Source organism: Bombus impatiens, unplaced genomic scaffold (genome assembly GCF_000188095.3).
Source record: "Bombus impatiens unplaced genomic scaffold, BIMP_2.2 scf_0142, whole genome shotgun sequence".
Taxonomy (NCBI): Eukaryota; Metazoa; Arthropoda; class Insecta; order Hymenoptera; family Apidae; genus Bombus; species Bombus impatiens.
Genome location: NT_176561.1, coordinates 2,893,096 through 2,915,088, shown reverse-complemented (window position 1 = coordinate 2,915,088; position 21,993 = coordinate 2,893,096). Strand labels below are relative to the sequence as shown.

The following is a 21,993-nucleotide window of genomic DNA, read 5'->3' as shown; positions in this document are numbered from 1 at the left end:
GGGGCGCGCTTCGCGAGAAGCAGCTTCCTGTCCTTGAATTTGTGGGTTCCAAGGGAACGTGCTCACGGGGTCAATTCTCGAGACTCACGTTTCTTCTCATCTCGCGTTGAATCCAGGGCCGTGCTCACGTGCGGCTGTCCGATGGTCGCACGGTCGTTGCACCGTCGGACCTCGTTGCGGCAGCAGCCTCGGGAACAACGACGTGAACCGTGACAACGACGACGAGTAGGATGGATACGAAGATGAGGTCGAGGGCGGCGACGATGACGATCGACCGCGACGATGTCGATACGGGACGAACGACGCGCGTAACGATACGGAATGGCGAGCACTCGGTGCAATCGCGAAGCACACGCGAGCGACGAGCATCGCCCCAGCTCGGCACCAAGCTCACGACTGCCTCTCGAGGGCTTAGCTGGGGGTTGCTTCGACTCCGGTTCACCGGTTCAATCGGTGGCTGGGGGTGGCCTCGGAGGGGCCAGGGGTACAATGTTAACCCGACACACCACTGCCGTCTAGAGGCTACCAAGGGAACGTAAAGATTCGCCAGGGCGCAAGCTCCGCCGTTCGCCACCAGCGCAACCGACAGGGTGTCACGAACATTTCAAGCGACATGGATGTGTAAAGTGGATTCGTACCGGGAGCATTTCACATATTACAAGAGCACTTTCCGTTGCAAAATTTTCTCCTTGGCTTCGTGTAAATACGTATATGTTGGATGTTATACGACGGTAGTTTGGTTCTCTTCAAGGGGTCGTCTAGGGAGTGTACGGGTGCACGTGCACTTTAGGAATTTTATACACGTGATGTAATGGCTGTTGGAAAGTTTCTGGCTGTAGTATAGTCTTAAAATATTCCCGGAAGAAGACGTCTATTACGTTAACGTAATATGTATTCGTTAAAGTAAATAAAATTATGGTACATACTATGTTGTTAAACTTCTTATAAGGAGAATTCTGTTAATATATGAATTAAATCGAAATAGAAGTATGACCTTTGGCTAGGAACTTTTTAGAGCTACCATAGCATATATGTAGATATAATTGACTAACTATAATAATGTACGTGTTTAATTTTAACATAGACTCGAAATAATAAAAACGGAGGGGGTCAATTAATTAGCCTTCTTTAAACAGTGTCATACGGATATCATGATAGGACAGAAAGAATTCTTTTACATTTTTTCCACATAAATAGAAAACAAAATGTCTATTTGTGATTTAAAACGCTTGAAAGAAAGACAAAGGAGGAAACGAAGCAGAAATGCATCTTTGTATCTACCAGCAGAAATATATCTTTGTTCCTATGAACAGAAATATATCTTTGTTTAATGGATTCCCAACCGGAATGCCCATTTGTACGCAGTCACTGTTAATTCAGCGACGCAGTAGCAGCTGTCGATCACAGCTAGACACGCGATGCCAGCATTAACTCTCTAAATTAAAGCTATGACGCGATACGGAAAACAAGAAAGCACACAAGTAAACAATACTTTCGTGATCGAAATACCATTCTTGATACTCAACAAAAAATGCACTTTCTTGCATATCAAATGCATAAAGTCACGCGTGACTCATAATAATACTGTAACTTCCATAAATTCAAAGTTGTTGAAACAGAGTCGTAGCTACAACTTTGAAAGACAAAATAATATTACGATATGGTACATTAATTCCAAAAAAATTTTTTTAATTATACCTATCGATGATTCGATTATTTCCAAAATATTTAGTTGTTTATAAACTAGCGTTTCTATTATTTCCAACAATCGTCGGCTGAAGAAAAAGAATCTCCGATAAAGAGAGCTCTCAACGTCACAAAATCTCTAAGTACAAACCCTTCAACCATAAATTTCTGATTTACATAGGCTACATGCGAACCCCCATCCCTTTCCCCATGACGTTCCAAGTGGTTCGCTCATAATCGTATTAACCACAACACGGCATGCGTGGCAAGAAACTGATACTAAGGATCAATTAAGAACTTTATCGGCATGCACGTTCGAATTCCTCTGGTTCGGCATTTCTGACGTAAACCGGTGACCTTGAACCAGTTCGGCAGACTCGAAGCGCGATATTAGGTACGCGTGTCTAACAGCTCGAGGAAGCTCGCCCTTATCGCATCGATCGTACCGGGGAGGACAGAAACGAGGGATATAGATCGCCCTTCCTGTTTCGTTAAATGATCGTATGCCGTTTGTCGAAACCATTAGCATCGATTCCACCCCCTGCCGTTTGTTTCCTTTGTTAAATGCGACCGGGGAACACCTACCTGCACGTTTTACCGCAGTATCGGGGTACTTGCACCCTCGCGGTAGGTGATCAACAGGTTCGCGTGCCGGATGTGTTGGCATACCGGAAGTCATCAACGAGGCCACACGACGTGGTTTTCCACGGTCTTGTACGGTAACGATCTGACCATCCTCTCTTCATGTTCGAAATAAACGGTCGTAAAAGTTAGTTCTCGACTGGATAAACGCAATCTGGATAAGCATCGATGACATGAGGAACAGATATGGATTTACTAGGAACTTCTATAGGATAATAAAAGAAAAAATTTGAATGAAATGGTTCGTTGAAGATAGGGATCAAAGATAAATAATATAAAATAGAATTAGGATAAAGAGTGTTATACCTAGGGTTAAAGGGATGAGTAAAACTGTAGATCCATCTATTCTCGTTTCTGTAGGATAATAAAATAAGAAATTAGAATGGTTGAAAATAAATAATAAGGAAAAGAATTGGATAAAGAATACTATACCTAGGATGAAAAAGCTTAGTAAAATTGTAGGTCCATCTATTCTCGCCTTTATCGACTCGTATTACATATAACTTCCGCGAATTTCAGTAAATAATTGACGCGTACACGAACAGATACAGCTAGTTAAAGACGTTTCTTGGAAAATTAAGGTCGATAAGAAGTAAGTACAAAATTGCCTAAGCTAAACGATACATCAAGGATCCAGACACGTCGGCGTAGTATTTCACGAATCCAACGTGCTTGGATCTTGCGATTGTTTTTTTTTTTTCTATGCTTCTCACTTGCCCTAATATGAAATGCATGCAGGTCTTTGTAAAAATATATCAACGTACGTTCACACACGTTCTAATGTGTTTTTTAGCTTCGATATCGGAACGAGTATTTGATATTCACTCGCATCAAACGTATGCATATACTCGATTTCGGTTTTTCTTTCTTTTCATTTCGCGATTAAATTCAAAGCCGAAATGAGAAATTCCAATATCACAGAATCGAATCTCTCTGTTCCTCGCATCGCTGTCATAGATGCGGGACAAGAAAAATGAATCACGGAATGGACGAATGGCTGTTTGAACAATTTTTCTACTTTTTTTTCTCTCAATTGCAATGCGGAAAAAGTAATTGACAATTGTTTCATTGGGTCCACTTGATTCTCGCGGCCGATCGACTACGCTCGAAGCCACACTACGACACTAAAGTTATGTACAAAATCACAATGTTCTCTCGCGAATACTCATTATTTGCCCGTCACAATCTTCATCGCCGTAATCTCTTACAATCCGCAAGGATTTCTTGTATAAATTACACATGACTACACACAACTGCTACATTCGCGCACCTCGCAAGCTACCTATTACATCGTTTGTCTTTGTTCGTTTCGCGTGTGCGTCGATAAGAGACCTAAATGACTTACACTAAATATAATCTAAAACTACATTAGTCCGCGATCCGCACAAATGACGCTAATGTTATATTCGAGTACCGTGTAGGCGGGTAATGTCGTGTTAACACAATTATGCGATGAGCGAGTGACGATGAAAGAAACAAAAATTGATACTAAAGACACTGAACGTCGTATGATGTCCAAATGTAATATGTCACTGTCAACGCGTCGTTCACGATTATCACTATAAAAAAATTTCGCGACATATCAAACATTGGTACTGTCATGGGTAAAATGTGAAAGAAGAGATGATGTGAACGCACCATCGCAAACCTAATGAGATTCTTTCGGATTCTCAACTAGAACGTTCTTCAAAATGCTCCTTATGAAAGGGCGCACGAAGAATAAATAAATTTCTCCTAAATATTTCGGTTGACATGATTATCGCTCTCAATATTCCATCCGATGCAACATAGCAAAATATTAATTACGAAGTAGCCTATTCTCTCGACATTCAACACTACCGCTTGTGACTCGTCTTGCTCTTAGGACTTTCTGTGACGCTATCGTTAGGCTCTCTTCTAGGTCGTAGAATGAAGTTCAGATTGTGCGCGGTATTTACGGCGTAATAAACGTTCGCTGAGTTTGGCAGAACCATCTCACGATCAGGAAGAACCTGGGCTAGCGTATACTGGTCGGAGCTGCCCTCTATTCCTAACTTAAGCATCGCGTTTCGTATCACTTGCGGGGTCCTTTCGTTGTTCGAGAGCATGATAGACTTGTACAGCACCACGCCCTCAGTCTCAACGTTATCGGTCTCCATGGTGACTTTAATTATGTAAAAATCTGGTGAGCTCTTGTGCGAATGACTGGGACTGGACAGGCCAATGACATTGGTGCTGTTTCCATTGGCGGTGATGGGAGTCGGCGGTGCTAGTCGGTTGTGCTGATTCGTCGCTCCGCTTCCTCCGCCGGAGCTTAGGGACACGTCCAATGATGGCAAAGACGAGCTGGAGGAAGAACTAGACATCTGGGACGGCGAGGTGCGTCGATCGAGAGAGTTGTGCGGCGAGCTCGGCAGAGAATCTAGGTCGCAATAAAACTGGGAGCTACTCGAACTCGACGTAGAGGCTATCGAGTCGTTTTTGCGATGACCCTGATGACTCTGCAAGATAAGTCTGGGCTCAGGCTTCTCGCGAGGAACAGGTGATCGGGAACGGGTTCGTATTAACGAGATCAGGGAGAGCATGCTGACCTGCTTCTTCTTGCCACGATTATTCAGAGTGTTTCCAGGGGGCGGCGGCTCGATCTGACAGCTCAGTTTGTATGCTTCCCGATCGTCAAGCACCACCACGGAATGAAACCAACGATCGAACAATGGATCCGTGCTGAAATTGTACGCGTTCGCTGCACCTTGGAGCAATCTTATCCTAGCGAGGACTTCGAACTCCTTCCGTCTTTTATCAAAGTTGATTAATCCTTCCGCTATCGTATCTGGTATCGCGGTGTCTATCATAGTGAGATCCGTTAGGAAAGTTCCTAGGTACGGTATCGTGCCATAGCTGATATTCTAAACAGAGAAAGTTCGTTAGTCATTGTATCCAACATTGCAATCAATGAATCAAGGAATACATAAGTATTTGGTACACTTTCAAATTATTGTAAATATATAAAATAGTACAAATGAAGCTCCTTAATCTAATCGTGGCATCTGATTTTATCTCAGACGATCATATAAGTACAATCAGTGGATATAGATAAGAACAATACTCGATATTAATTAATAACAGTACAACAAAACAGTAAGAGACGCCTGAATCGAGTGACTTTACGCGTTGTTCAATGTTGGGATAATAGAGGAATTGAATCGAATTTTGATCAAACTGCTCCAAGTGTCCAAAATACTTACGCACATGTGTAAATTAGAAATTATACTTACTCCTGCGTGAGTATTCTGCTTCTGAAATAACTTTTGCAAGTGCCTATCGCTCCTGCCGGCAGTGTCAGCAAACTTTGCGGTACCTTCCTTGATTAAAAGCTCTCGCTGCGTCCACGCGTTATTCTCTTCTGAGAAGATTCTCTCCAGTTCCCTGAACAGCTCGTGCTTCTCTCTGGGCATAGACTGCCAACATTTCTCCAACCTATACACAGGATTACTCTGTAAACCGGACACGATAGCCTTCAGGCTACTAAAATTCTTTAACACGCGTAGTTCTTGAGCAATGTCAATCCACGTCTCGAGGATTCTCGCTCGTTCCTGAGGCTTCGTCGTCGGGTCCATCAGTATCGTGGATATGACTCGAAGCGACACAGCGTTGAATTGATTCACGGTCGCCAACACCGTGGCCGCGTCGTGACTTCTCGAACGATCTCTTCTGGACCAGACAGCACCTAGGCACTGATGGGCTACGAGCTTTTTGAACACTTCGGCGTCCATTCGGGTTAACTGTTCGGCGAAATGCCGGTGTGGAACTTCGGGGAAACTGTAATTCGTCCAGTGATCCACGATCGGATCCGGGGAACCACGTGGTAGTCGACCATTATCGTACACCATACAAGAATCTAGAAGAAAATAATGATTTAGGACGATAATATTTCTCTGCGTAGATAGAAAATATGTATTCTTTGAATCGGTGAATCAAATGGATGAGTTGTACGTAGTAAGTTCCTGTATTTATCTAAAATAACACTAAATACGTCATATGCGGTGTGATAAACTTCCGGTTGACGTGTAGCGTTACAGAATCGACGAACGAAATGAGATGTGTGATAATATGTATCGATTGACGTGTGTTAGTATAATATGTAAAGACTGGAATTTCTTGCTGTATTAAATTATCACGACTAAATTGTCATTCAAGACCGAAGAATTAAGCAATGAATATTTATAAAACAATAATTTACTTGCGATATAACTAACTCTAGAAATAAATATTTATGTTTAATTTCCGGTGTTCTACAGAATCCACTACGTATAGTATACGATTAATCAATTAATCACGCAGGATATAGCGTTATAAAAGTTTCCTTACCCATCTGATCTTCACGCTGAAACCTGTGCAAGCGATGCCTTGCCTTGAGCTCGAGTTCCGAGCCAGGAAGTCGTCGATGCGTGAAGTCCAGGAGTCTACTGAGCAATGGATGATTCGGCGGCGACTTCCAGTCACCAGGATAGGCATCCAGCCAAACGTGAAGAGCCTGAACTAGGGTCTTTCGATGCTGTTCACCTGTCAGGGCACCGGATCCTTCGTCGAGGGCGTCGTACCTCGCCAACAATAGCTCCAGCACTTCTCGCGGCGTAGTGAATGCACGATATGTCGCCAAGAAGACATTGATGTATGTCGACTCGAGTTCCCCGTCGTCGTTCGCCAGACTCTCTACCAGCCGCTGCACCGTTCCGGCTTTCAGGAAACGCACTCTCACCGTCTCCCATTCTAAATGCGAAATCTCGTCGTCTGAATCCTGTGGAAAGGGTATTTCAAAATCGTTAAGTCGGAACGCCTAAAAATTGCAGAGGTTGAACATTTTTCAAATTTGCAGATCTGTCAGATTTTGAATATTTATATACTGGCAAGATTTTTAACGAAAAAATTTAAACGTACGGAAATTGAAATGCAAGAATTGAGAGTTTCGGAAAATTCAGAGACTGAGAAGGTACTCAAAGATATGGAAATTGTATAATTAAAGAATTTCATAATCAGAAATGCAGAGGTTTGGAAATTTGAAAACTAAGAAATTCAGGTATTCGAAGGTTTGGAAGAGATTCGATATAAATTACTCACCGATGCAGAGAGACTCCTGGTAGGCCTGTGATATCGAACCTTCTTCAGGTACACCGTGTATATGACGCCATCGCCCCTTTCCTCGCCCCATAAACGCCACGTGGGCTGCAAAGTAGAAGCAAATGGCGAAAGTTACGACAAGAAAAAGGCAGACATCCGTCGAGGGTATAGGTAGGCGGTGACGGCGACGTATACAATGAGCTACACAGGCAAAAGCACGCCACCAGGGGATGATTTACGCCATTAATTTCACTAGCTACCCCCTGTCATGCACAACCATCTTTCTAACGGGGACAAGCTAATCAATGAACGTCGTGCACTCGGCAGATTTATTGAAATAATTGACTTCCAGCTTCGAATTGACCTCGTTCGTCCATTTTACAACTTGGATCGTGATTAACCGGATGAAACGCTTTATCCTCGCGATCTACCGTCTCTCCTCTCTCTTTCTTCCTCTCTTACAACCTCATTGTTTCAAGTCACAAGAATTCTAACTGTTTCTCATTTTTACAAGAATTTACGAAACCGATTTAGCTACGACGTGAATTACATTATGTCGACAATAGACTTGAGGACATCCTCAGATCGATTCCGTTCCAACAAAAGATCATCAACTTTTGTAAAGAAACTAAAGTATCGAATAAAATCTAATAAGCCACCGAATATAAAAATAGTCGCTAATGGTCATAGTAATCGATGCGACTTGAAATAAAATAAATAATAGTAATAATAGTATAACTTGAACCACGATATTTAGTCGTCTGGAACAAAAGCATAGTTAAGCGAAATATCAGAGAAACGATACTCTTGTATCTCTAGAAATAAATATTGTGCTTACGCACACATTTGTTTCATCGCACGATTTCTTTCTAATACCAAAAATATACTTAAGAGAAATAGCTGAGAAAAGAAACTCTGGTATTTCTACTATTAAATAACCAGCCCAGGCGCAAATTTATTTCATCGCACGATCCTTCATCTATTTTCAGCCCGGTATTCCAAAACGCAAGCCGTGGATGGCAATTACAGAAGATTATAAACGAGCGGCTCCGCTGAGTCTGGTTTTTAACAATCGTGCAAGCTGGAAAACCAGGCGGAACCCTCGTTTCCTCTCCCCCGACGCGTGGAGACCCGACGAACAAAAGGAGACCAACAGAAACACGACTACAGACAGCAGCCTCATGCAAACACGAATCGAGAAATAAACACGCCATGTTCAGTCTGCGCGAGTCACTTCCGGACACCATCGTAATTCGTAATATCATCGCGGTACGATAAACACGGAACGATAGGAAGCTAGGGTGAGATCTTTATCCAAGTGTTTTCTTTGTGATTCAGTACCGTAAACTGCAGGGGAATAACAGCCGATTTTAAATTCTTAATTGGTATTTAAGCTTTAATTATGGCGCGTGTCTGCCCGCGAGTTAAGTAATTTTCATAAGTCAAGACAATTTATTTACGACGAAGGAGAACTTTAATATTTCATGAACTTGTTACAGAGTTTGCTTTTTCGTACGAGTTGTTTGTGATTGCTCGTTGTAACTGAAGATCATATTTAGATCAGAAGTGTTTATACATTTCGAGAAATTTAAATACAGCAAAACGATGGAAGAATATAGAAAATTTGCGAAGTAACGCGAAGGAATTGCACGAACACTCACGATCCTGTAAGAGTACTTAAAATGTAACAATCATAGCAATATTCTCGTGCTGCGCCGTAAAATTTATATTTGTATGAAGCGATTTGGAATATCGTACTAGGAATACGATTGCTATTGACGTACTTCTGTCCTCATATTTTTATCTGTAATCGTGATTTTTGAAGAAGTCACACGAGTCTTCGAGAGTCAGAATTTCCAGAACTCTATACTCGATAGCACCACTTGATCATCGAGAACGCTAGGACTTCGAAGCATTCGAGCTTTACGACCCTCCATGCCCTAAGTTTTCCATCGCATTGCTCGAATTCAGAGATTTTACGAACTTGGAAATGTCCCAAGTTCTATGGGACCGCGAGAATTTCGAACGTTCGAAGAACTAACCACGAAAGACATGTCTAAGCTAGTATCTTCGTCGACGAATAATTAATTTATCGCTGATAAACCGACGCATAATATTATACCAATTTTTTAATTTCCTTATTCTTCTTCTATATCTTAGGTTTGTTTCCATTTTAATCATAACGACACGATAAACAAACGTATATTTTAGAAATATATCTTATGGAATTTATCGATATTATTCGTTTTATAAAGAAGACCAATAACTCACTTGCCAAAATAACAAAATTTAAAACACGAGTACTTTCCAAACTCTGGTACCGAAGTACATTTTCCATATCAATTTACACGTCGTATCGATAAGAAAGACAAGAAGTACTTATACAACGATCAGACGATGTTTCTTCAAATATTAAAATATTCTAATCTCGGGAAATGTAAAATTCTCCCAAAATAGACGTGGTATTTAACTGTATGCTATTTATCGATAACTGATATTATATATCCGATACTGATGACTATGCTAACCATGATATTTATTACAATATACGTAATTTTCTCTTCGAATCACGTAGACACCTAGACAGGGAGTACAACAGACTCGACAGACTCAACAACAGACTAATTTCTTAGCAAAGGAACTAAGATCTTGGAATTCACAGCCAATTACATCCTCGGAAACTGCTGCAAGGGAATAAGTTAAGGGGCCTTCAAAGGAACAGGGACCACTAAAAATAGGATTCTCGTTTGAACACGCTGCACACACGTTTGCTGTTTTATTTGCAACGCTAAAAACGTCACCAAAGTTATCCGGTCCCTCCGTCGGATAACTTACCTGCAAACCAACAAGAAAATCGTAATATCCCCTCGCGAGGAATATACGGAGAACCCGTATAAGATCTCGTTTCCCTTTCTCTCTATATCTTCTGCGTGTCTTCTATGTCTCTCTTCCCTCTTGAAATCGCGTATAGAATCGCCACAGAAAGAAACAAACCGTGTCATTGCCATTTATGTCTCTAATATGCAACATTTACTAACTGCACCGATAGGGACCGCCGACATATGCATACAATGTACAGCCATTGGATCGATGGAACTACAAAAGGAAAGCGTTTCTACGTGAAGAATGGAAGTAGTGCTGCACTACTCCTATCTATTGATTGCTAATCGTACGCGGAAGCTTTTATTGTTGACGATTCGATGGACGATCAAAAGAGCAGAGGATTTCAAGAAGAAGATTTAAGCATAGCCTAGTCAATAGTTCAGTAGTTCTTTTCTTTTTTATTTCTTACTTTTCTATTTCTATATTCTTACATTTCAAAGAAAATAAATTAATTTTCTCTCAATTGAACGGTCTAAACCACAGATTATAGCATTTAGATCTATGAATTAGAGAGTCGATTGTTCTGTTAGTGACGGTCAAAAAATTTCGATAAAAATGTTTTCCAAGGCACGAGAATCCAGTTAGATAATAAAAGGTAAACGACAAGGTATAGGTAAGGATGACGACAAAAAAGATGACCTGAAACTGGCTACGGTCCCGAAGAAAACTGGCTACGTTTCTCGATTATGACGAGTTCTGGAACAGCGGAGTCTAGATGCAAGTAAAACTCTGTTGAAAAAATGTGGCTTACGTTCCGGAACGAACCGGCAATTAGAGGCCTACAGGGAGAACCCGAGCGTGACTTAAGGTCCTTATACAGCCCCCTCCCTCTCTTCGTCCTTGGAGACGCCTCCTTGGAACACGTCAACTGTCCATTGTTCGTCAGAAAATTCTGCCGAATAGAAATCTGTCTGCGTCTACTCGGAAGATTTCTACAATTTCGATGTAACCGCCGCTAAACAACCATAGGAGATTGCGCCTGATTTTTGCTTTCTTGTGGTTTGAAGTTATCGAACCTTGGCTTCCCTGATGAAAAGATGCGAACTTCTCTTTCTCGTGTATCATCTCGAAAACAGATATTGTACAGAGAACAGTGAGAGACATCGAAGAAAGAAAAAAATTGCACGTCTTTTTATATCTACAACGTAGTTACTCGCACAAGCAACCTCTGTGAGATGAACGTGTCAATCGAACGAACCCTATTAAGCCTGGAACATCCTCCTCGTTAACGTTCCAAATAATTCGACCGCCTTCTTCGTTCGTTCAACTCCTCCCCTTTGATTTCGCAGAAGCTTCCATCACAAAAGACGTTGTTGGAGCCGTGTACGTGGCAAAGTGAACCATCAGTGCTAAGACGGTACACCAAAAGCGACGTGTGTACAAACCACCACAACCTCCTCTATTATTCCAGCGTCGGCCTATAAAAAGCTTAACATCGGATTACCACGAGAAGAGGAATGGTTTGTGGTGCGATCGATACATGGAAATCCACCCCGACTATCGCGATGCTAACCTCCGCCTCCACCTTTCCAACCCGCGCAAACATCGATGTTAAAGTCACGATTCGAGAAACCCGTTGGAATATTCCAACCGTGAATCAGACAGGGTCGCCGTGCACAGCAGTGACGGTTTTGCCATCGATCTGTCAAATTAGATTCTGTGAAATGGCACGTCACTCTATTTGAAGCAAGGATTTCTCGTGCAAATTGCTTCATAGTTATTAACTGATTGCGAATGCTTGTGCAAATTTGAACATACGCGAAGATCTAGATGTCAGATATGAATTTGTTCAGACTTCTACGTACAATAAAATTTCGATTATTAAAATACCGATTAATGGAACGATCTTTAATTATGGATTTTTAGAACAAAATTTATGAAAACGTGAAAGGAAGGTCAAGAAGATTGGTGTATTTTCAATCTATATTATTTCTAACCAGTACATTGTACAAATTTACGAAGATATAGGAAATAACGAAGAAATTATCTATTACAGACCTTTCTCTTTTTTTTTATTTGGAAGTAGTTTACAATCAATTTTCATTGAGAATTATAAGAAAATTATTCTAGCGTGGTACTACAACGTGAATAATAATAAATGATTATCGTATGTTTAATTCTAGCTGAATCTAATGTTTAAATCTAGAGAGTAATGTCTTTTTACCTGCGGATCTGATCCGTCGTGTCAAATAATTGAGCAACTAGTGGGCTTTAATGGTTGTTAATTCTTATGTTATATCTATTACTGAATTTGGATGTTTCTTCTTTAACTGTAGGTATCTTAAGGTCGTGATGTATTGTTCCGTTGGTAACCTACTAAGGTGCATCTATTAAGGATCTTAGAGTTTTTGATTTATTACAGACCTGTATCGTATTACATGCCTTCATTATATTTTTATTCGATAAATCATAAACGTTTACGAAGATATGAAACAGAAACTAGAAACACTTTGTCTATCACAAACCTGTGTTATTCCTAGGCAGTAATCATCAAAATGAGGATATAATTCTTATCTCGTTATCTTATAATCGCCATGAGTGAATGTAAAATTTAACGCTCGAAAAACCATAAGAAATAACGAAGAAAGGGAGAGCAGAGGATATCTGTACATAAAGGGGCAGGATCCGATTTAGTTTGGAGGCAGACAGGCAATAAACGTAATCTGCGATCTGAAAGAATTACGAAGGAACGTTCTAACGCTATAAATAAGATCTATAATTATTGGGTACGAGTATTAGAAACCTGCGAGGCAATAAAAGGAACGGATCGAGAGAGAGAGAGAGAGAGAGAGAGAGAGAGAGAGAGAGAGAGAGAGACGTGGCCGCCAAGGAGCAGATAACAGTCATTCTGCTAAACGGTTTCGCAACGCTTCGAGCAACAATTTTCCAAAGCCTGTTAGATAAATTCACGCGATGATCTAATCCTCCGGAGTTTCTGCGTGCACGTTACACCCTGCACTATCGTCACGAATCATCCCGTGGGCTGAGCATTCCGTGCATTTTTACTTTCGCCCGCGGTTACTTTATTTTTGACTTCGTATACAGTACTCCGCAAAAGTCTTCCGACAAAAACATACGATAATGATTCCATAATGATGAAAATAATCATACGTTTTAGGAAATATTTCCTTGTGGTATTGCGGTAGAACACAATTTAACGCTATTTAAAGTCCAGATCTGGTTTAGGAATATTTTTTAACACTCGGTATAAAAAACTGTTGTCTGTATCGCATGTGTGATAATAAATCATCTTGACAATTCGCTTGCTATAATTTTTTACTCACTGTAATATTCAGAAGGTGGGACTAATCTCTATCTAGATTCCACTTCTCTAATTGCGCTTATAGCTGAAGTATAAATTTGCATAAAAACTCGCAGTGTAATTATTAATCAGTAATTTATTCCGCAAAAGATCTCAGATACTTTTATTTCGATAAATTCTAAGTCTGCAAGTCGCGAATAGTTTTATATTAATCCTAACACTTTTACGTCGTATCGTACTTGCACCACACGATTAAAATAACCTGACTGACCCAATTTTATTTTCGATCCGATGTAAACATTCGATTTCCTCCATTGGTTTCTCTACCAAGCGTAGCTACTGACTAATCAGAAATCCTCTATAATTCACGGATTTCCGTTTGGTAACAATAACCTAGCGAGGTGTCTTATTTTAAAATGAATGATTCACCGTCGAGGAGACTTTTGACTAAGAGACAATGCGAGTGATCGAAGAGAAGGAAGAAGGGGTTGCGTCGAGTGAGAAAAATGTCGCGTGGGTACCAAGACGTGCCGGAAGTTCAAAGAACGAGCATTGATAAAGCGGAGCTTTGTTGATGCCCGCCACAAAAGCCACTCACGTACGCTCAGTGTGTGTACTCTGAAACACCTCAATAAAGAACACAATGCACTCAAACGTGTTAACAGTGCCGAAACTTCTCCAAAGGGAGATCAGGGTCGACGATTCCAGTCTCTCAGCCTATTCTTTCTTCATTAAATTCGAAGGACACATACACAGACATGTTAACTGTTGATAACTCGCTGGATTTCTTTGATCGAAAGTTAGGAGAGTTAGCTACTCGATGGTAAGGAATTATGATTGTATCTATATGAATTGTAATTTGTTAAGATTAAATGAGAGAATTGACTAGTCAAATCGACTACTTTTAAAGCCGATCGTATGCTCTCTTTTGTATTGGAAGTATTAGAACACTTACGACAAATTATACAAAGTTCGTATTATATAAAACTTTACTATAAAAAAAGAAAAATGTTCTTTGTACAAAGTGCAATAACAGCGTCGTTCGCAGAATTTTGTTATAGTTTCACGTGGACTACGATCAGAGAATTTACCAAAGACAATTTAGATTCTTCAAGACGATAGACACAAAAATAGATAAACATTGCGAAATTGCAGATTATGGTTATTTCATTATAAAAGATCATTTTACGATAAGTTCTTGTGTCAGACACGACAAAGATCATGAATAAGCTACGTAATGAGCCACAACTGCGAACAGATCGAAAGTGTAACGCGTGTCTGGCGAACACGTTGCTCAGAAGGTTTCATAAACAAAGAAAATTTTTTTGCTTCTCAAGGGAATTCGATTAAGTACAAACTGCTGCCGGTTTCCGGTCAGGCAACGCATAATTACACGGCTCCGTAGGTCGGTACGTAAGGTACGATCCCAGATAAGCAATTAAACGAGCAGCGAGGATGACTCATGTACCGGTAAATAAGGTGTCAAAGTACCTTTAATCACTTCGCGTTCCCGTTCTCTTTGTACATACATATACTTACTTACGTAACCCAATTTCTACGACAGACGAAGATCACTACGTTTAAAGAAAACAGACAGCAAAACTACAGTTAAAGTAATACAACGAATGACTTTACGTTAACATTTCTCACTAAAGTTCCCTATTTAAATCCAGTGACTATGCAATAATTCCGATTATTCCTAAATATTCGATATGTGTACATTATATATTTGCTGTAACATTAGTTTACTCTAGCATATATATATACATATACACACACATTGATACTAAAGTCTCGTATCGTCTGTTTGATCATGACATAATTCTATCGTCGACTACTCAAATCGTCGGCTCTATCTATGAGTCAACCGCAGATAAAAAAAATGTCAACCCAACGTATCGACATTTTCCTATTCCATAACCGTAAAAGCATACAGAAAACTAATCGAAGTCTATCCAGTGTAAGACGAAATGAAAACTCTTAAATCATGCAAACGAAACATTTGTTGTTTCTCGCATACATAATTCAACGCACGGCACGTGCGAACTAAAAAATAACGAAGAATTGACGTAAAATAGGAAAGTACCGTTCATTAAACCGGTTAAAAGTCGATCGATTGACGTAAAAAAAAACTAGGTGATATTAGGAAGGGAAAAATTTACCATATCTACGAAACGTGTCGTATCATGTGCCAAATGAAATGGCCATTTTAATAATTTCTACAGCTGGTTGCACGAACGAAAACCAATTTCCCTGATGGACAACTCATTATTTGCTTTTAATTATCGTCCAATTATCCTCCCCTGAATGATATGTACGTGGATGAAAAGAGATCCTCGTCGGTTTATTCATCGTTGATTAGGTCAATGTAACCATACGTTATCGTCTTTATTTGCATGCCGTACATCCTGGTCATTAACGACAACGATACAGTTCCGATGACACTCTGACCCTGATTATCCGATTTAACCACTTCCACGTATGCACATTTATCAACAAGCATGCGAGTATTTAAATAAAACTCTCGCGAATAGAGAAACTAAATCATTAATACATGGGAAAACGCCGCGTGCTACAAAAAAAATGTCCCTCTGTATGTATCTCAGGAAAAAAAATTATGATTAATTACGACATTTTTCTGATGTTAGTTGCACTTGTACGACCTCGTTTGTTTCTTCGACTCCCATACAGGGAAAATATTTTACTTGGAATCGTTTCACTCTAGAATATATACAGTGCGTGGTAAATGTACTGAACGACGTAAAAACAATATTCGATTGATATGTGAGAGAAAAAAGTTTGATAACAAGAGCGTTATAAAGTAATGGAAAAGTTATTGTCATTGGATAAAGGCAAACAATGGAAAAATTATTCTTTTCCTTGAAGAATTTACAGCGAATGTAACCGAAGTAATTTAGTGTTTCATATACCTGGCTGAATACGCAGCACAATGGTTCTCGTCTTCAGGTTAATTCTAACATTGTAAGCTTGCCTTTTGTGAACCACACTTTCTCCGTCTTGCCCTTTTTTCTTGAATAACCTTTTTCTACACACAATAGCTGTAACTGTGTAAGTTTCTCGCTTTGAAAAGTAAATTCTTGCAACGTTAGCTGTTCCTTTCAAATGTTTCCAAATAAAGAATTGATCGAACTGTAACATTTTTGTGAGTTTCAAAGCCTCACTAGGCTTTGGCATCATCATTTGTATTGTATATTACTGATATATTAGTACGAATAAAAAAAGTAGTCTCATTGGGGCGATCCCATGATTAAGTCACATTAAAATATATCGATAAACTTATCCGAGGAAAATCGATATAAAAAGATGGGAATTTCCTTGTGTGGTATACCAATCTAATTGAAATATTTATGATGCAACACCTGATTCATTAAATTCATTTGACGTATTCATTTGACAATTCATTATGGTGAAACAGCAACGATACACGATGCTTTTTTCTCGTTCTCATGCACGAGGAGGTCAGTACTATATATACAACAAACGTTTAGGCATGCACAATAAACGTAGGTGACACACTTACGAATCACAGAAATACCAAACAAATTCTACGTGCGAAAGCAATTTCTTCCGATAGCTTATCATTATATCGTAATCGTGTTGCAATGACATTTCAGATTATGCGGTATTTATACAAGACTGCTAAAAGCATCAAATATACTTCCGAAAATAGAATTCCTTATCGTGAATGGGTATTCTTTTTTTAAATTTACTATACTCGCGAAAATTCTATATTACATATTATATTCTATATTACATTATATTTTAAACACACGTATAATGCAGTACATTCTGACTTAATAGCCATAACTGCGATAACACGAATAACTGAAATCGAATGATCAATCGGAATACTAAAATTTTCCGAATTCATCGAAGAAACGAAATCGGAACTCGAGGAATCCGTTCGAGCAAACTTCCGCATGATTTATCGGACACGAGCGAAAATTATCTAAGTCATTTAACAATGGAACAACGGAATCGCATTACTAAGGTAAACGAACAGGCTGTGAAGTTTCGACATTTTCGAACGAAATAGAATCAGATTTTCAGCCGTAAGTTCGACACGTAAACATTCGATATTTCTGCTGATTGAATGACGCGGAGTTTCATCGAATCATTCGAAGCGCATCAAACGTATAGCTTTGCGTAGAGACGATTTTAACGCTACTAAAATACGTCAGAACGACAGATTTCAGAATTTGTTGCTTTTGCAATTAATAATAAATGCACGCAAGTAATTTTAATAAAATCAACATCGATCTTCACCGAAATCGAAGCACGAATATAAATAATTAATTTTATCAATCTCTTGTCTCTTATTTTAACTTGTCACAACGACAAGCACCATTTTCTTTTTTTTTTTGTTATTTCTAAAAGTAAAAACGTGCAAATGCTTTCGAAAAAATGAATCTTGATTTCTATTCTAAAACTCATAATCTTAACATTAGCTCTCTAACTTCTTGCAAGCAACTCTTTTACAATAATCAAGCGCGAGCTGAAAACACGTTCGAGCACACCACGCGAAATTCCTCGCTGAAACTAGATCTCTACAATGCTCGTATAACACTTATAACCAGAGGATTTTCTTGTGTATACGCGGGAAGTCACGTAGCATGGTCGAACTACGGTTGAAAATTAACGCTACTCGATTACCTTTAAACATCTGAAATGTTTACACGTGAAATAGAGTGAAACAAGAGAATCATCATAACCAGACAGCAACGCAAAGAAACATAACGAACGACAACGAACAACGAACAACTAAAGAGAAGAAAAACAAAAGAAAAATACTACTATAGAAGGGAAAATGATAATAAAAGAGAATATGAAGAAGGAAAAGAAGCTTGAACGAGGAAACAAACGAATGATGAATTTGTTGCCAGTCTGTGTTTACCTGCTGCACGTACCACTGCGTGGAATTCTGGTTCTTCCTGTGGCTGCTGGGCTTGCAGGGCGCGCAGAGCAGCAAGGGCGCCAGTTTGTTCACCCCCTTGACGCTGGCCGTCGCCGGGGGCGACGTTGGGCTTAGCCCGTCATCCCCCAACACGGGCCACAGCATCCACGTGTGAATGTCCGCGGAACTTCCCCTTCTTCCGTCACTTCGATTCTGCCTGTGCAATTCGTCTCGTGATTCATCTGACTACTCTCACGTCTACCGAGTTTCTCTCGATTTTTCGGATCGAATTACACGAGAACCTCGAAGATTTGTCTTTTTTCTTATGTGTCTCGAGGATTTGAGTTTTTAAAAAAATGACCACGGATGAAACGCAAGTAGCACTTTTCTTTGTTGTTTCAAGCGTTTTTCGAATTCTGAATGTACAAAAAATATTATACATTTTACGTATTCCATATATTATACGTGACTGGAGCACATTCCTTGATTATTTAAGATCGTGTCATTTATTCCAATTCAACAGCAAATTTTCGAACTTGAAGAAATCGATCTTTAAAATACAGCTTGTCTCGAATTTGCTCGCTTTTGTTTCTTCTGTTGTATCTCTATTGAATCTTCTTTGAAACGACAAAATTTCATTCGAAGAACGATAAATTGAAGAAACAAGCACAAAGAGATATATATACCGTGTATCCGGAGAATTCGCGTTCGAACACAATTCACGACAAGTCCTTCCTGGTTCGTTGTCGTTTGAAAACTGATCGATAGTCAATCGCGATACGGGCTCGAACTACGGTCGCGAGTCACGACGCAACAACTGCCGATGAGCAACTGCTTCGATTCCCACCAATGACGTGAATGACGCCACAACAAGAACGTGCGTCGCTTGACGCTCTATTATCGAAATCGAATTGAAATGTTAAAAGTGCAACTTGCGATCATCGATAGAAGAATAAAGAAGGCCTCTTTTATCTACTTCCACAGTTCGTGAATTTTCCATGTGAAATTGCGTCTAGTTCGATCGAGCTGCTCCGTTCTCGAGATTCTCGTTATCGAGCAATAAAGCAATGTATCAAAAGTAATACAAGAAAATTCAAATAGTTCTTTGATTCTTAGTCGACGATGCAAAGGATGATTGGCTATTGTATAATAGAAATACATAAGATAATGAACAAAAATATTGACACAGACAAGATTTTTTCCTAAAATCCTGTGTAACTTTGTAAACATTTCCTTGTTCGATATTCTTGCGGAATAACTTTCCAGGCCAAAGTTTAAATATATCGTAATTCATTATCATTAAACAATTGTAAAATTTCAACTGGGTATTGTATAATGCACATAATAATCGACGTAGAACGTTTTGTAAATATTCTTTTTGGCAATAAATAATCTAGAAACGATATGAGAATCGCTATAAAAATATTTACTGTAACAGAAGACTTTGATTTCTTACAAAGATATTTATTTAAGATATTTTTAAAAATATTTCTTTAGAATGGGAGATTATAAATGTTTTGAGAAACCAAATCGATGTCATAATATTTCTCGACTTCTACTTCATACGTATCTTACCAACAAATTTTATGGGCAATCGTATTACCGAAACGCAAATCGAAATAGAAAATAATCTAACACAAAACTATAACCCAGACTCAAACCTTCAAATTACAAACTCGAGGTTCACCTATTATTTATGAATATACTTCAACGATAAATCCAATGAGCTTCAATTTACGAATTTTCTAATCTTTAAACTTATATTTTAAACTTCTATTATTTTTTTATCTCATCGAGGAACTATTACTATTAGAAAATATAGAGAGATCTATCGAAAATTGTTGAAACATCAGAATGAAATTTAGGTAAAAAAGTTACCGTTCAAATGGACGCTTTCAAAATTTAATTTAGAATTCTACATTCATTGTTATTTCTTTCGTTCATCTAACTTTATGTAAATTTTTATATTAACAAAAATTGAAAAACCAATTAATCAGAGAATATAAAAATGATATATAATAAAGTTAGATGAACAAAAGAAATAACGAGGAATGTACAATCTTAAATTAAATTTTGAAACCGATCATTTGGCCTGGCCTGATAACATTAACGTTAATACAAATATTACGTATATTTTGAAAAATTTGTTCGAAATGTAGTCTATTTTAAAACAGAAATTCCATTTTCGCTTATTTTAATCAGCCAAACGTATCCAGCACGCGGATCGTGTTTATTAAAAATCTTTCTTGAACTACGTCAACAATCGTTTTGCCTACGCACATCGATTGGCTTTCGAAGAAAATGATCAAACAGAAGCTTTCATGAACATGATCGATCCTATGATAGCTGGCTACTGGATGTTTAAAGGTCGAAGGAGTAAACGATGGAAAACATTTTCGTTAAAGAGGATGTTGCTGCCGCGTGGGCGAAATTACGCTTCCTGTTGCTGAAAATCGCACGTATTTTCTAAACACTCGCCAACTTCGTGACTTTTTACATTTTAAATACCGTATTAACCGACGAACGAGGAAAAAGATTCGTTGCACATCCTCTGATTGTTTACACAACTGTTTTTATGCCGTTGCATTAATACGAATTGCTATTTGCAGCGTTATTATTACTCAACCTTCTATAGTATCTTGCAAAATTTTATTTTATCCACTTAACATTATATCTTATTAGTATTATGTCCTTCTGATATCATCCAATCTATTTATAACGATTATTTGCTCCCTTGGACTTGAATTAGTATTGATATTGGGGATGAAAAAGTTGCAATCAATATATTGCGATCGATTTTGTCAGACTTAGAAAGCATTTTGTTTACAGAAGATTAATGTAACATAAAAGTGAATATATGTAATACAGGAATAAATCAGGTATTGGAACACAGAGGAGATTTTAAAATATCTCGATAAAGTTGGTGTTCAGGGCCGACAGAAAACGTATTTTTCTCGTGCGTAAAAACAGCCTGAGAACGATATTTTTTCCCATTTTATCAAACTAATCTACGATGTATGACCGCCAAAGTCCATTCTATGTGTCTAGAACTTCCCACGTGCCGATTCGTTACGCAGCAGTAACACAATATTGTAACGCGAACGATAAAACAATACATACAAGCACAATAAAAATTGCGGACATTAACAAAGGAAAAGAAGTCTCCTAGAGATCATGCAAAAGACACGAGGGATTTTCTTTTTATGACTCACAGAAAGAAGGACGATTTTTAGCAAAAAAAGAAAAGAAAAAGCAGGGTCGGTAATAAAGAACGAGAAGATTCACTTGGAAAAAAGAATGGAAAGAAAAACGAGGACATCGTCGTTATCTACAATTGTCGAACATGAGAGAGACACATAGATCGGGGAACAATAAAAAGAATAGAACCTAGAAAGGTGATTCAATAGGACGTCTCTAAAACGTGGAAACGATTGAGCGAAATCCTCGTGGCTCGATAAAAGTGTCGATGCCCGTCAACCGTCGCGGCGACGCCTCGTTTCGATAAAAC

The 21,993-nt window shown here is 38.9% G+C and overlaps 2 protein-coding genes across 13 annotated transcripts in view; both read right to left on the bottom strand.

Annotated features, from left to right (window-relative positions):
- The window catches only part of LOC100744202 (whirlin), a 108,081-nt gene extending 107,079 nt beyond the window's left edge, over positions 1-1,002 (bottom strand). For 2 of the 7 annotated variants that reach the window (XM_033319218.1, XM_033319219.1), the window contains exon 1: positions 89-991. The gene's annotated coding sequence lies outside the window, so the exon portion shown is untranslated. Of the gene's footprint in view, positions 1-88 lie in introns of all 7 variants that reach the window. The other 5 variants (XM_012382099.3, XM_024365585.2, XM_012382103.3 and 2 more) reach the window with 5 other exon arrangements.
- A 1,777-nt stretch (positions 1,003-2,779) lies between these two features.
- The window catches only part of LOC100743971 (ral guanine nucleotide dissociation stimulator), a 43,745-nt gene continuing 24,531 nt past the window's right edge, over positions 2,780-21,993 (bottom strand). For 2 of the 6 annotated variants that reach the window (XM_012382109.3, XM_003487135.4), the window contains exons 2-7: positions 18,486-18,702; positions 7,426-7,530; positions 6,676-7,105; positions 5,583-6,205; positions 4,899-5,213; positions 2,780-4,808 (exon numbers count right to left, since the gene is read on the bottom strand). In XM_012382109.3, the coding sequence (XP_012237532.1) occupies positions 4,164-4,808; positions 4,899-5,213; positions 5,583-6,205; positions 6,676-7,105; positions 7,426-7,530; positions 18,486-18,702 (2,335 nt within the window). In that variant the 3' untranslated portion in view covers positions 2,780-4,163. Of the gene's footprint in view, positions 5,214-5,582; positions 6,206-6,675; positions 7,106-7,425; positions 7,531-18,485; positions 18,703-21,993 lie in introns of all 6 variants that reach the window. The other 4 variants (XM_024365620.2, XM_012382110.3, XM_012382111.3 and 1 more) reach the window with 3 other exon arrangements.